We start from the raw sequence: 16,976 nt of genomic DNA, 5'->3' as shown, positions 1-16,976 counted from the left end.
ATAATATTAGTAATCCCTTATTTGTATAAAAAATATGTGGTAATTTTTATTTCTTTTATCTCATAGAAATATTGTACTCCTTCCATTTTTTAAAAATAGCAACTATTTCAACTTTGAGCCGTTCCTTAAAAGTAAAAATTTTAAAATCTTTTTATTTTAGGACATGGATCTCACAATCTACTAACTCTACTTTTACTATTTTTTCTCCTCTCTCTTACTTTACTCATTTTTCTTTTCATCTCTCTTACTTTACTAATTTTTCTCACTTACTTTACCAATTGTACTAGTGTCGTTTTAAATGTTTCTATTTTTTAATACAGAGGGAAAAGTTTTTTAATTTCAGTAAAGTTGTCCCCTAATTATTATTTATACATTACAACTTATTAAACACTAATAATAATGACGGTCTCATTATCTACTAACAATACTTTAACTATCCTTCTCCTCATATTTCTTATTTTATCAATTACGCATTAATTCTCGTGCATTTCAATTATCCATTTTATGGGACATAGAGAGCATTAAAGTTTGGGATATAGACGCCTAATATCACGTATCTTTCTACAACTTTATTTTTTCCCTTCAACTTTAAACTTGAAATATAATATCACGAACTTAAATAATTGTTCAATTTTTTCCATCAATGACAAAATTTGGCTACATTTCATTTATTATTACATCACATAAAATATGAGTGGTAATTGCCGCTGAAAAATTATAGTGATGTGATCACAAAGTCACTTACAATCCAGATATGGTTATGCATGTCATTTTCATATAGTTATATTTTGTCGTCGGTGAAAAAAATTCAACAATTATTTAAATTCGTTATATTATATGTCAAATTTAAAATTCATGAGAAAAAATAAATTTTTGGAAAATTTCATTATATTAACATCCCTTAAATTTTGTACTCCCTCTGTTCCATAATAGTGTAGCCATATCTTTTTGGCATAGAGATTAAGAAATATTGTGTTTAGTGAATTAAATAAAGGGAGAATAAAGTAGGAAAAGAAAAAGGTAGAGAGATGAAGAAAAAATAAAGTAAGAGAGAGTAAAGTAGGTGAGAAGAAATGTGTTGACTTTTACTAAAAAAGAAAATAACTTCACTACTATGCAACGTGCCAAAATGGCAAAATGAGTCCACTATTATAGAACAGACGGAGTAAGGTCATCTTCAATCATTTACGCCAAATTCAAACTCATTTTTGAGTATATGCCACACCAAAAAATAATTTACTCCAACCATTTACACCAAATTTAAGATTTACACCATTTTTGAGATTTTGTCTCACAAAACTTTTGCAGTAACACCAAATATGGTGTTGTTTCAACAAAAACACCAAAAATGAGTTTGAGTTTGGTGTATGAGTGGAGAAGATTTCTACACCAAAACTCAATTTTGGTGTATGGTTGGAGATGGTCTAACTATGTACCACAATATACTCATTGATAAGGCTAATTTCATGCATTGGTTATGGGGTTGAATTCTATAATTTCCCGGGTCTGACAAGGTTTTGTAAGCCAGGTGTGTAGAGAAAACGCTAGGTCCAGGAAGAAGAAGAAAATCGCCTGGAGAAGGAAGCTGGCAGATGAAGCGAGCAGAAAAGAAGAAGAATTTACTAGACGAAGGAGCGTTCTAGATAAGGGCAGAACGGAAATTACAAAGAAGAATCTAGAAGCTCCATGCCTATAAATAAGAGCACGCGGCATACAAGAAACATATCTCTTAGCTCTTAGCTCAGTTTTTCTCATTCTCTACACACACACTTTGGGGAAATCAGTTTGGGGGGTTTACGGTTAAACATTTCATCGGAGTTGTGCAACACCGTCTCCACGGGAGGCGAAGATACAATCTGTTTCTGTTTTAAGTTTACGTTCCCGAATTTCCCGAGTCTTCGTTGTTCGAAGCTCGGCCGTATTTTGTTAAATTTCTGTTGGATATTGCACTATTTTGCTATGGAATTTACTACTATGGTTTTGTTTCATGTTATCGCTGCATTTTCTGTTCACTTTGAATGTTTTTGAGATTGATTTGAGTTTGGAGTTGAATTGTGTGGAGATCGTGGTGGATTGTTTGAATCTGGTTCAATTTGTGTGATCGGAGATCGGGATTGCTGTGGTTTGTCGATGGAAGCTTAGATCCGGAGTCGATAAAGCATCCAGTGTTTGGATCTGTTCATATTTGCATGGTTTTGATGTTTAATTTCTGTTTTCTTATTTACCTCGTCTAGGGATAGTAGATCTGCTTGAGTTTCAGTAGTTAATCGTAGTAATCGGTTTAATCTAGCTTGCTCTGCTTCGTTTTGTATTTTGCTCAGTCGCTCTATATTTCCTCTGCATTTCGTGATCAAGGTTTTTGAGAAGATGAAGTCACTGTTAGTTAAGCCTTTAGTTAGTTAATCTGCAGCTTTTCATTCGTACTCTGCTATTTTGGGAAATGGTCCCCACGATTCAATTTTCCTCTGTCTAGGTTAGTTTTAGGAAGCCGTTTACTAGGTCTGGTAATTGTTTCCACTGGAGAATGATCTTGAGTACATCTTGTTTATCGTAATGCATGTTCTGTTATTCTTGCCTAAATCTAGCTGTTAGAATAGAGCATTTCATTTTCCGAGTCTAGGAATCTAATCTCAACCCCAAAAATGCGTGGCAGCAGCCATAAACAGTTTCCAAATCTTCTCGCATGTTTAGTTACGCATCCATCTCTGTGGGATTCGATCCCTACTTCCTTATACTAATTCTTTTTAGTGCAGTGGGTTGAGGGTTTTGAAAGGCAGGAAGTGATTGTGTGCCCAACAACAAATGATTTCGAGGGTTCTCTGAGTTCCTAGACCCCGTGGTCTAGTGAATTCTCTGGATCTGAGAAATTTGAACATATTGACACACTCGCACGAGAACTTCCCAGCTCTCTTTCACTCACGCAACAATATACTACTACAATGTAGTAACATAATATGTGCACAAAATGAGTATTAAAAATAGGTCGAAAAGCATATGCAGAAAATTGTCTAAACTAACACCTAATGCATAAATTTGTCTGGAGTAACCTTTTTCGGCTATAAATATTAAGAAATTATTGGTCTTTTTGAAACAAAAAATCTCTTTCTAAGTCCTGATCATTCTTCACATTTCCCTTATTAAATTTTTGTGCATGTCCTAATAGTATTGAAATAATTTAAAAAGTATAATTCTTATTGTAAAACTACTAATCATGAACAGTTTATACACTTGTAATGAAAATTGTACTGGATGTACTTGTAATGTACTCCCTCCGTTCCATAGTAATAGAGTCATTTTGTTATTTTAGTACGTTCCATAGTAATAAAGTCATTTCATTTTTAGTAAAAGACAACACATTTTTCCACATATACTTTACTCTCTCCTCATCTCTCTACCTTTTTCATTTTCCACTTTATTCTCTTTACTAACTCACCTAACACAATTTTTCTTAATCTCCGTACCAAAAAGAAATACCTCCATTACTATGGAACGGATGAAGTATAATAGATTATCCCTTAATTACAATGAGGCAGTTCGCTACGTATAATGTTCATTGTTTATAGTTCTACAATAAAAATTATTTGAATTTTAACGCACCATGTCCTAATGATCAACGTCTTTAAACATACTAGTATTGTATTGTAAAGAAACGATTATAATATAATGTCTCATAAAAGTAGGGACACTTTCCTTTTCTGTTCGTTCCAAAAAAAGTAACTTATATTTATTTATGGAAACCACAAGTCATTACCTATATATATCAATTTATTTACAACTTATATCACCAGAGCCCAATAAAAATATAAATCAAGGGCGGAGCCAGGATTATAAATGAAAGGGATCAAAATTATATATATGAGAAAAATTTGAGAAGTTGAGAAGGGGCAAATATAAAGAAATTTCAAATTTTTTACAAAAGTAAACAATAAAATAGTATATGTAAACATATCCCCGAGTCCTACTTTCCAATAACATTATTTTAATTATCTTTGTCTTTTCTTTTTTTACTTTATTAATAAAAAAATTTCGTACGTCTCAAATGTTTCTATTTTTATGGAATGGAGGGAGTAATAGTAGAAGAAATGTGACTTAATATTTTGTAGAGTACTTATTGGTATTCATGAACAAAAAAATATTAGAAAGTCCTAAAAATGGAGTACATTGAAAATTTTTATCTATAAAAAAAGGGGAAGTCTTTATTTTGAGAATTAAGATAAGCTCAAAACAGCAGCTTCTCCCATGCCTGATTTTAGGGGATACTACACTGTCATCTCTCTCGATTTCTTGGATCTTGAGCATAAAACCCTAACTTTCTGGTCAAATATGAAAACACTTTTATTAATTTCAGAGCTTTTGTTCGTGATTCAAGCATATTATTTACATTGAAATATTTGATGAATTGGGCGACTTTCATTTTTTCAAAGATTCTTGCATTTGAGAGAATCTTGGTCAAATTTGGTGGACCACACTGTGTTTTTTGTACATACAATAATCCCATGAATCACCTTAGATCCCATGGAATTAAACAGTATGCAAGATGGATAGCTGTGTTTGTCTCATTGTCTGCAAAGATCACTTCGATCGAACTTATGTCACATTTGTGATTCGATTAGTCCACCAACTAATTTGTGACAAGTAGTATATATTGGTCACATTGGTAGAAGCTCTTTAGAGTAGTTGTTTGATTTCATTTTTATCCATCTCTTGCCTCCTTTGTATCTTTTACTCTTTATTTATTTTATTGCATTTTTCAAAAAAAAAGGAAAGAAATAAAAATCATCCCATGATCATCTTTCACAATAATTAATTTGCTTTTATGTTATAAATAGCTTGTCTAATATAAGTATACTCTGCATGTCTAATGAAAATATTATGAGAAGATATCACACAAATAATTGATTAGAACTTTCACTACAGAAAAACTTGATGTCGTGAGCAGATATATATAGATGCTAGGGTTGACAAATCGTGCAGATTGAGTCGTTATCAGGTCAACCCAAAATGTATCCAATCCAATATCAGATTGAGGATTAATTGATATTTCCTCCTAGTATTCATGCATATGATATGATTTATTTCTATTAAATTTTATTTCCTTATTCCTTGATATATGACAAGAAAATCCTTTATTGGATCCGTATTCGATCATTCATAACATACATGATTTTAAAGGTTAGATTTAACTTGGTTTTATACTCCCTTCGTCTTGCTATAAATGATTGATTTTATTTAGTCACTATAATTTAGAAAAGAGATATTGACACCTGGTATCATGTAACTTTCAAAAAGTTGGGTTTTTCCCACGAACTTTGAAATTGACAAATAATATCACGAACTTTACCTTGAGTTTGTTATTTCCCACCAGTGGAAAAATTCCGGCTATATTAATAGATTGAAGAACATATTGGGAGGGTGTGCTTCAAGAAAAACTATTCTCAAAGATTGAAAATCTTGAAACTCTCGAAGTTGTTGTCGAGAAATTACGAAAAAAAAATCCGTATCATGATATTATTTGCCGGAATTTTTTCATTAGTAGGAAATAACAAACTCGGGGTAAAGTTCGTGATATTATTTGCCAATTTCAAAGTTCGTGGGAAAAAACCAACTTTTTTAATGTTCCATGATATTAGGTGCCAATATCCCTTTAGAAAATGATATTTACTGAATAAAAAGAAAGAGAATAAAGTAGAAATAATGATAAAATAGAGAGATAAAGCGAAAATAAAGTAAATGTATTGCATTTTGCTAAAAATAGAAATCTATCACTTGTACTGGAACAACCAAAAAAAGAAAATCAATTACTTATAGTGGAATATGGGAAATACTTCTTTTCCTTGCTATTAGTATTTTTTTTATTAATTTGTAATTTTAAATTTATCGAGTTTTGTACCGAAAAATAATAAAAATAAGAAATTATTTTGACTTTATAAAGTCTTGGAGTACGGAGACTGTTACTTGACCGTGTGAGGTGGCGGGTTTGGATCCCCTGCTGTGCTGCCCACCACAGCAGGGGTTGCTGTTTCACACAGCAAATATTTAATTCATACATTATAAAATTAAAATATTATATTTATTTATTATAAAATATTCTTCTACGTGAAACAGCAGCCAGCAGCCCCTGCTGTGGTGGGCAGCACAGCAGGGGATCCAAACCCATGAGGTGGCTAATACAAGCCACTCAACCAGGCTAAATCTTTCCGAGAAGTGGAAAGAGTCCAGAGATTGTCAATCGATCGAGTAACTTAGTGCAACAAAATCACTAGGGCGAATAGGCCAACCAACTTGTGCGATTTTGAAGATAAACTTGTATTTGAAGCTAAATTTGTTCCCCATGTTTCATAGGGATATTGGACCCTAATATCATGGAACTTTAAAAAAATTGAGTTTCTCCCACGAACTTTCAACTTGACAAAAAATATCATGAACTTTATCTGAATTTTGCACTGGCGTAAAAATTCCATCAAATAATATGGTGATACAGACTTTGTTTTCATAATTTCTTGACAACTTTGAGTGCTTCAAGTTCTTCAATCTATGAAGATAGTTTTTCTTGAAGCACACACTCCAAAATTGTTCTTCAATCCTAAATATAGCCTAAATTTTTTCGTCAATGAGAAATAACAAACTCGGATAAAGTTCTTGTTATTATTTGCCAAATTAAAAGTTTATGGGAAAAATCCAACTTTTTAAAAGATATATACTTATTTGAGGCCAATATCCATTTTCTATCTATCTCGTAGGTTCGAAACCAATTAGTCTTAATTTTAACCTTTTAATAAATCTATAGATATTCTATTGTAACTTAGGAAAAAAATAATGAAAATTAGCACAAAAGTAAAGGCCCTGGTCTATTATTATGGTAGTATGGATTACAACTTCACTAACAACTTTGGAGTAAGTGTTGATTTATGAGTCCAAACTCAAAGGTTGTAACTATTAATGTTAATAGGGAGGGTTAGTCAAAGAGGGCATTAAGTATTAGAGATGCTGCATTAAGCACAATAATGACTCGAGCAACAAGGCGGCGAGAGGAGTGGAAAACACACATGACATGATTATCACCATCACAATCACCATCACCCATCACCATGAACATCATTATCATTATCATAATCATATTTTTAACAACCAATTTGGTTTCTTGTCTTAACCCTGCCCCACACCTCACGTGTGAAATTAAAATAAGCACCCAAATTGTTTTCTTTTGTTGGATCACTTTTTCTTCGCAACTTTCAAACATTTCAATAATATACATTTACTTGCTTCAATTTTGGTTTGTCGGGATTGTCAAACACCAGAATTATGCCCCCCCTTTAACTTAAAGGTTCTAATTGCCAAATTTATTAATAAAACAATAATTTAGACATCACTATTGTTGGCTTGTTGGCTCTTTGGTTTAATCCCTATGAAAATTTGAAGCCTACAAATCCAAAGAGAGGCAATTGTGCATGACACATCACCATTTTTGGAACACGAAAAAAATCATACAAATCAATCAAGCAAAAGGAAGAAATAGAGATATAGGTCAACGTATTACATAATAAGATCATAAAAATATAGCAGCCAACATAGTAGAGTTGATTGAGCTAGATCATAAACACAGAATCCACACCATTGACTAGAATGATGTTATACACAACACACATTTAGCTAGAACTTCACATTATTGAAGTTTCCATTAACACATTGGACACGAAGACATTACTAGAACTAGATATGTAGATGAATAAACCAGAGCCTCGCCTATTCTGCCATGGTTTTCAAGATGCTTCGACTAAGCGAATATGCTGAGGGCCCCTGCCTGGTTGGAGGAATCAAGTCCGCGCTCCGCGGTTGGCAAACCAGTAATAAATTTCCTTCAATACATAGTAAGAGATCTTTCAGTTTCGCCAGCTTCTTCCTTACTAGCATATATTATTATTGATTTTTCAATATGAGAAGAATAAGCAATCACAGCAAATGCAATAAAATTAGACAACCTCAACAGAAAACTGCAGGTAAGAGATTTTAAAAAACAACAATTACAGGTAAGAGATAAGTAGTTACCTTTCTGTGGTGTTATTGCTGGGTTTCATAAGAATAGTCAATCTTTTGGCAGTCTTCATGAACTCACTGCAGTATCAGATATAGCATAAACATGTCAACGAATGAAAATTATAACATCGTAACTATTGAAAAAGAGTACATTACCTGAATGGTTCATCTCCAGCTTGTTTGACAGCACCTGCTGCATCACGGTAGTACACATGGCTCAGCATTTCTGATCTTTCAAACCCAAACATTTCCTCTAGCCTTTTGTATAGCTCTTCATATGATCCGAGAACAGATAGATCAAGGGTTCGACCTACATCTTCAGACTCCAAGAACACCTTGCAATGACCAGTATCCAAGCTAAGATCAGATGCATTGTAGCCCTGTTTCCACAAGAACTGGCTATCAGAAAAATTATTTGGAAGATCTTCATGGTCTAGAGCAAAACTTCCATTCTTCCATGGTGTTCCACCAGAATTCTTTTCTTCTGTTACTTTAGAAGCTACTTCACTGGAGCAGTCGTTAGCCATCTGCTGCTCAGTGAGGATTGTTTGACCAAAGAGTACAAACCGAGGTGTCTTGACGTCACCAGTTTTCTCTGAATTTTGAGTAGCACTTCCAATGCTTAATAGGCAAGATATATTTTCTTTACTATCCACATGACTCCTAGCCATCCTATTCGGAATTTTGGCATGAGGATCAAGTCGTAGGAAACTGGGTGGTAATAGTCCCATCTGCAGTTTGTTGCTGAGATGGAAATCCGACAATGGGACTCCCATTTGAGCATGCCTGGCTCCCTGTATGCCTGCAGTAATGTTGTCAGATAGACACAAGGGACTGCTTGGACCTAGGGGGGTGCCTGAAAACGACGGCATTGGAAATTGACCGTCTAGTGAAAAGTCCGAGTGTTGCTGTAAACGCAACTTCTTTCTTGGTGGTGAGAAGGGCGATAGATGGAGAATTGTTGGCATATTTGAGACCATCTCAACAAGCCAAGGGCTGACACATTTCACATTTTGCAATAGATCAGGTTCATCCCATGTTACCTGCCACATTTCGGTGCAAGAAGTAATGTGAGAACAAAAGGAAAGCAGAATAAGTCTGAATCAAGTTCGCAATCCTACAACTTTTTATTGTGCTCGGATAAAGTAACAGTTATAGCAAGGAGTAAAGAACAACTGAATGAAAGAACAGAAACTATATTTGCAGAATCTACATGAAAATACCAGCCTTATTATATCAGCTCCCAGAGTGTATTAGTTGACTTTTTGATCAGATGCCACTGAAGCTATAGCATGTTGGAGAATAGCCAAGATCGTAATGAGCATGTGATTCCAGAAGAAATGATTGCAAATACTACTAATTAAAAGTTAACAGATCCATTACACGTAAGGGAAAAGAAAACAAATGTTCTATCATATGCAACATTTTTTTAGCATGATTTTCAAACAAGTTTTGATACTTTTTTTTTTAATCAAGGTTCAAGCATGATAAATCTAGTTCTAACTAAACTCCCAAAACATAACATGAAGATTACTAGCAGCTAAGACACTATGCAGTTGAATAAAAAAGCAAATGATCATTTGGACAATTATATTTTCAATTTAAAACAATAAGGAGCTGTGAATCACCTGAAGCAGTCTCCAAGGAGAATTAGGCCAACGGAGGGGGTCAACAACTTGAACAGAAGCAATAGTTCCCATAAACCAGCTAATCCGAGAGGAGTCCTCTGTTTCAAATGGCATCTTGAACCTCATTCCAGCACACCACTGTACCCTCATGGCGGCACTGACAGATGACGCCCTCACACAGAACTCCGGCGTGCTCGCCCGCGGATAATAGACCACCTCAAAAGGCTGGCCGTTAGCCGCCAGGAAGGTTGCCTCAACAACCGACTCCGGCCTCACTTTCCCCTTTTCTCTCATATTCCCACTACCAACTCTGTGCATCAGCCTGCTCTCATCCTCCTTCAAAAACGACGAGAAACCAAAATTCCCTGCACCACCGGAATTCCACCCGGACGAGGGCTCACCCCCAACTCCACTCCTCTTAGCCCTCCGAATTCCCACACAGAGATCCCCGTTCTCGGCCCTCAGAAACACGATTGAATCCCCGGCCACGAGCTTCTTCTGATTCACAAAAGTACTCCATCCAGTAGTCAGCAAATGCCTCCTCGGCGTCCCTCGGTAGATGTGGCGAAACTTCCAAGTATCGCCGTGAACATCCTTGGCAATCACATTCTGCACGGGAGGATCGGCCGAGTAATCCAATCGAGGGAAAATCGTCTCAGCGCAGTAACGAGGAACGGAGAATCCCCCACCGTTGTTAGCATCGGACTGCGTCAGCGTCTTCGCGAACGAAGTAGGTTTCTCATTAGACGCAGATCCGTTGTTTCCCAGAATTCCACCGTCATCGAAGCCGTGCTCGTTTTTCCCCACCGGAATCAGCCTAATCTTTCCATAAACCTCGTCGGTGTCAGGGTCGGCCAAATATTTCACCGCGGCTACACGGCAGAGGATCATCGGCGGGAATTTCGGCAAAGCGCCGAAATCGACAGAAGTGAGCGTGTGCTCCGCGTGTCCCTGCGGGAAATAGAAGACCTTCGAGTTCACCGGCGGCATTTGAACCATGCCACCAGCGCACGCGTGCCACAGCTCGGAGTCCAAGCTCCTCTCCCCCATCTCAACCGAGAAGTGCAATTTCCTCGTTTAATTAAACTGATTTCACAATCCTGTTCAATAACCGCTGCAAGTAATTCAAACAGATGAACAAATCAGGCGCAAATCAATAAAAAATTGAATAATTCACTCCACAAGGAAAAAGGACAAGATCTAAAGCAACGAAGCTGTTCATCCAATACTGATATTTGTATACTGACCTCCACAAATTTCTCACACCGATTGCGTGTAAAACGCACAGAGTGTCTGTTTATGGATTTTTTGTGAGCTGAGAAGAGAAATCAATGAAATAAAAAGATCCACAACCGTTGATCCCGGAATCGACGATACAAGAGGCGAGTGATTCACGAATCTGGCCCCGAGAAAGTAGAAAAAAACAAAAGAAATGTGACTAGGAACATCACCAAAACATCGCCCCGTAAATCGTTGATTCCTCCACCGGTAGTTGACGGAAAACGTCGCCTAACAAATTATGCGCCCTCTCTCCCTCTCTCTGAGCTAAAACGACGGCGTCTGAGAAGGATACAAAGGTAAAGTTGGAAGGAGAGAGAGCAGTGTGTGGGGTGACATGGATTTATGGTTGGTTTTGTAGTTATCGTCCATCTTTTTTTTTCTCTCTCTCTGTACTAATAATCTCAACGCACCAGACAATAGGGACAATTACATTAATTGCCTTTTTATTTAATTCCACACTTAATAATGCGCTCCTATTAGAAATGTATTTTTTTCTGTCCTTTTTTCTTTCAGCTTTTTGGAATTTATATTCAGTTTAGCTCCTTTAATTACCGGATTTCCAATAAACTACAAATATTTTCGGTGAAGGAAAATTGAATATTCAAAAAAAGGGTTAAGGAGTAGTTGAGAAAATAGCGGGAGATATCGCGAGATATTAGGACACAGGCTTTAGACTGATGCTAGCGAACTGTACGGGATCTGAGCGGACCGGTCATTTTAGTGAGATGACAGATTTAACCCTGGGGCCTTCAAAATTCTGTTTGTCCATTGCTTGCTTTTCACCATGGTTAAAACTGACTACACTACACACACAGTTTCCACTTTTGGCTCAATCAATCCTCTCCTATTTTCAAAGGTTAAATTATACCCCCAATAACTTTACTTTTCAGTTGTGATGTCATAATAAAATTTAAATATCGAATTATACCGTCTAATTTCTTTCCAAGTTACTTCAATTCATTCATATACTTCAAATCATGCTCAGTCTGTTCCAAGTTACCATTAAAATATTGATGTATAAAAATTAAATTGAGAGGAAATAAAGTGGAAGAAAAAAAAAAGAGTTAATAATTTTTTTGAAAAAAAAAAATGAAATGACTTCAAATCAACTAATTTGAGACCATCTAAAACGAAATACGACTCGGCTAACTTAAGACATAACGATTATTATAATTAAAATAATTCCATTATTTATTATTCAATTTTATATTTTCTTAAGTTTTACTCTCTTGGTTTTCCATTAGAAGTCTCATTTTTTACCATCACGAATTTTAATAAATTGTTTAACTTTATAATTGAAGTGGTAGAATCCTACTTTTATATATTGATTTTATAAAAAATATTTAAGTGGAGTAAGTTAATGGATTGTGAAATCCACTTATCAAAAATAATAAGAGTAAAATGAGCCTTCTAATGAAGACTGAACCAAATTGGCAAAGTGGAACTTCTAATAGGGATTGAAGAAAGTACTACTTATAAAATAAAAATAAATAACTAAAAGTACATTAAATAAATATAAAATATAGTAGTGAGTATAATTTAACTTCCTTAAACTAAAACTATAAAAATAAAAATAAACTTCATTGGTAAACTACATTGGTGTGGGATAAAAACTCTTTGATTAGATCATGATGGAGGTCTATTCGCGACTAGAAGCATGTCAATCCAGAACTTCACAAAAGTTAGGCGCTGCTGCAACTCGAGATGGAGTATTATATAGTGTAGTACTCCGTATTATAATATACTCTTTGTTCCCACAGAAGGTGACTTGCTTTCCTTTTTAGTTTGTCCCATCCAAAATGATCCATTACTAAAAATAGAAACTCATTTATCTCTATTTTATTATCTCTCTCTTACTTTATTCCTTGAGACAGAGGGAGAACGCATATATGACATCGACTATGTCTGGTCAATCCCAAATATATGATGTAACATTCACCATCATCTGACGTATATGATGTGCATCAAAAGCCCATTCAACATCATTCTTTGTCGCCTCAAAGTCTTTGAGCAAAATGCTCTCTTTCAATTAGTCAGACTTATGATTGATTTCACGAACACCAACCATCCTGAATAAATCTCATCAAGCAAGTAGTCTCTCATAATGAATCGTCAACAAATAGCCGGTGTTTTATCATCACATACCTCATTAAATAGAAGTGACCAGTTTAAGACACGTACTATCATTGTTCAACCAAGCGACGCCATGGTAGGCATGCAGAATCCATAAAGTTAGTCAGCAACGTCTTCAAGAAAAAATGTTGGATGCATGTCCTTATTATGCTGGTGTAGGAACCACTTCTATGCTACGAGGCATGAAGGTATTTGTCAAATAGGTCTGGTGAACCGTCGTATACAGGCTGACCAATCGTGGCGTGCACTTTCATATCTTCGAGAGTTGACCGTGTCCAAGTCCGTCGGAGAACAATGCGCATGAATAATGATCTGTCTATGTGGAAGTGACGCCTAAACACACATGGACCCTATCAAGGCTCGTCATCAACATAGTCTTGAACGAGGCGTGCAAGAACTCTTTCACGTTCATGTTGCATGTAAGACTTATATGAACTGGCACATACCTCCGTCCCACCCGTAGTGGTGCATTTGCTTTTCTGCACGAGATTTTATATAGTGTTATGTGGGTTAAAGAAAAGAATAAATTACTAAGAGATATGAAAAAATAAAGAGTGATGTTTCTATATTAAGAAATGTGTACAAAATGACTTATTTAGCGTGGGATGGAGGAAGTAAGATTAATTTAGTCACATTTTTTTTGATTTGATCGGAATCCTAAAATATACTCCCTCCGTCCTACTTTAAGTGGATCATTTCTATTATGACACGAGATTTTATGTAATGTTGTTTTATGAGTTAAGTAGAGAGAATGAAGTAAGGGAAAAAGAAAAAATGGAAAAGTAATGTTTCTATTTGTAGAAATATGTCATTTAGAGTGAGACATTCTAAAAAAAAATGGTTCACTTAGAATAGGACGAAGAGAGAAAGAAATTGGCTACACGTAAAGATTATGATTTATTTGATTATCTCTTGTTGAACTGAACATGTGGGGGAGCTTAAATATCCAGATACACTTTTTTAACCTTATGAAGATGAGAAATGATGATTAAACAGTATGTGACAAACACATTATACCTATATAACTATAAGACATGATGTGGACTATCCGTGCTTAACACCTTCCAACTAATTAGCTATAAGTTTAAACATAAGACACACAGTGGTCGAACATTTATATGGTCATTGCGGGCGTGAAGGCGCAATGTTGGTTTGTAGATACACGCAAATCGACAACAATAATAATGCTACTGATTTATCTTTATTGTTATCAATATTCTATCAAAATGATGTACATCATTTTGGTGAAATGCCAAATCGAAACGATTGATAAGTACATCTATTTAATTGTGTAAATGTCTTATCTACTGGAATTTTCGTAGCAATTAAGTTTTTGATTGTAGACACTTTAAATTAAACATACATCTCTAATATTCACGCTTAAAGTTTGTCTTTGTCATGTGTTAAGGATATTCACATTAATTATTTACTAGAGTGATCTACACTAATAGTCTCTGATCTTGTCGAAAAATGCACCAATGGTTCTTCAAAAATTTTTATATAATTTTTTGTATGATAAGACTAAAGTTACCCTAGACTGTAAATATTTAAAGTTCTGGGGCATTTTGGACATTTCTATTCTCCTTTTAATTTTTTTCATTTTTTCTTTTATAAACTCAATTATACTTTCATTTATATAATATTTGATGCTTTATGATTTCAAAAATTTAAATAAGAAACCAAATATTTTAATTATGCTTTATTTATTTTTAAAATTAAATATTATTTATTATACAACTTAATCTGTATGTTTGCTAAGAAAAAATTATATTTAATACTAATATTTTTTAATATAAATATTAAAGTGAACTATAGAAAATTCTTTGTGGGATTTATTTTTACTTAAAAATTTTACTTAAATTTTTAAAATTTGAGAAGAAAAAATATTATAGTGAATTATAGTAATTTTTTATTTAAAAAATGTTGCTTAAATATTTAAATGTTACTATACTTAAGTAAAAAAATAAATATTTCAATTATTAATTAAAATATAGTATAGTGAATAATATTTTTTTAAATATAATAATTAAAATTTAAGTGAATTGTATCTAACGTAAATTAAAGCGAACTCTTGCAAGTAACATTTTTTTACTAAAATTATTAAAGTGAACTATAGTATTTTTTTCATTATAAAGCTTAATCTATATGTTATTCAAGTAATTATTTAAAAAATTTAAGTGAATTAATTTAAAAGAAAATATTTTTTCTTGTAAAAGGTGTTTTTATGTATGTCCAAAATAATTGAATGATTGAAGAGGTCCAAAACTGTAATTTCCAGATACCGAAAATGCCCTCCATGGCATTTAGGACTTTTTCAAATGCAGAAGGATATAAAAGACCAACAGGTACTAAAAATGTAATTTTAGGGACCAAATATGCTATAAAAATTTTTTAGGGGCCATTGATACATTTTTCAACAAGATCAGGGACTATTAGTTTAGTTCACTCTATTTACTATTACGACTATTGAGCATAGTTTTTAAAACACCGCACCATTTACATACTTTTACTATTTTCCTTCCTTATTATTTTAATCATAATTTCTAATTATATGAATAAATAATTAAAACAAACTAAAATTTCATAACTTACATAATTAAAATAAAAAATTACATGATTAAAAAATTCATTAAAAAGAGTTAAAAAAAATATACCTGTGGGAGTTTCAATTTGGCCTTTAGCATAACCACAAACCAACGTCCTTCTTTTTCATCGTCAAACAAGTCTCTGCACATGGCAGTGTAGTAGATCTCCATTAATCATTTTAATTGGCTTCCCAAATTCGCTTTGTCATTCTAATTGGCTTCTTGAAAATATCTAACATAGATTCACAATTTCACACAGATTGTTAGTAAATAACCAAACATATTAAAATACTAATGATCGAGACATATAAATAAACGATTTTCGATATCCCTAAAATAATTTATAAAATTTTGTAACTTTTAAGTAATAAAATAATCCATCCGTTTAGCAATAGGACTTAGTATATCTTTTTTGGTACGAAGTTTTAAAGAAATATAAGTTGAAAAAAGTTAATAAAGTATAAATTTTATTTGTATAACTATAATGAAATATAAATGAAATTAAGGTAATGGAATGAATACGTTACCAAATTAATATTACTATTTATATCAGTAAGAGAAGGCAGAATCCAATATGTCGCCGTCGAAGTCCGTTACATGTATCAATGATAGTCCTATTCATTATGTGGACTAATTTATGTGTGTTTTTTTTAATGTGATTAAAGGTTGAATTGATTTACCAGTTTATTTGTTTAATTAGCATAAATTGATTGTAGCAAGGAAAAAGACAGACATTGAAAGAGGTAGTTGAAACTTGAAAGGCAGAAAATACAGAGACATTGATCCCACTCAAGCCCAATCTCAAGATGGCCAATAAGCCATAAATGCCACTTAATGCTTTAATTATACAATGCAAAATATCTTTTAATATGTTACAAAACACGAAGATTTATAGCAATCTTTTTTTTGGAGGGTTTGTAATATCTTGAAGCTATATTTGTTGTAACTAGCATAAAATAATAAACCCTGATTAGAAAAAAAAAACAATTAGGAATAGTAGTTATTCTAAAATGAAAAGTGGAGTAGTATAGGAATAAAGAGAGAGAAGAGAGCATTGCAATGGCCCCCCAAAACCAGCTCTAGGGCTTGTCTTTATTTATTTCAAAAGTGGTCCCTTCCAACATACCTTTTTTGCTATGGGAATTCTTGTACCTCTAAATTCTTCAACTATGTCAAAAGAAAGTCTCCAATAATGCTAATTTCATTCCAAGAATGTATGAATTTGCATGTTGTAAAGTTGAGGAATGTCCATTTCACTAGCCATATTTGTTCACACACTAAATTTGGATCTGTCGGAGCCATTTGGCTTATTGCT

General features: G+C 33.8%; 1 protein-coding gene across 3 annotated transcripts; it reads right to left on the bottom strand.

The window, feature by feature from the left end:
• Positions 1 to 7,491: 7,491 nt before the first annotated feature.
• LOC125188716 (auxin response factor 22-like) lies at positions 7,492 to 11,363 on the bottom strand. 3 transcript variants are annotated; one of them, XM_048085727.1, is made up of 6 exons: positions 10,910 to 11,360; positions 9,663 to 10,776; positions 8,918 to 9,077; positions 8,191 to 8,836; positions 8,047 to 8,112; positions 7,492 to 7,856 (listed from the first exon to the last, which is right to left on the bottom strand). In XM_048085727.1, the coding sequence occupies exons 2-6, from the start codon at positions 10,710 to 10,712 to the stop codon at positions 7,775 to 7,777; spliced, it is 2,004 nt and encodes a 667-aa protein (XP_047941684.1). In that variant the 5' UTR covers positions 10,713 to 10,776; positions 10,910 to 11,360; the 3' UTR covers positions 7,492 to 7,774. The 3 variants fall into 3 exon arrangements, with proteins under 3 accessions (XP_047941684.1, XP_047941682.1, XP_047941683.1); XM_048085725.1 differs by having other exon boundaries at positions 8,191 to 9,077; XM_048085726.1 differs by having other exon boundaries at positions 7,764 to 7,904; positions 8,191 to 9,077; positions 10,910 to 11,363.
• Between the last annotated feature and the right edge of the window lie 5,613 nt (positions 11,364 to 16,976).

Source organism: Salvia hispanica, chromosome 5 (assembly GCF_023119035.1).
Source record: "Salvia hispanica cultivar TCC Black 2014 chromosome 5, UniMelb_Shisp_WGS_1.0, whole genome shotgun sequence".
NCBI classification, from domain to species: domain Eukaryota; kingdom Viridiplantae; phylum Streptophyta; class Magnoliopsida; order Lamiales; family Lamiaceae; genus Salvia; species Salvia hispanica.
This window is presented reverse-complemented; position numbering and strand designations above follow the sequence as displayed.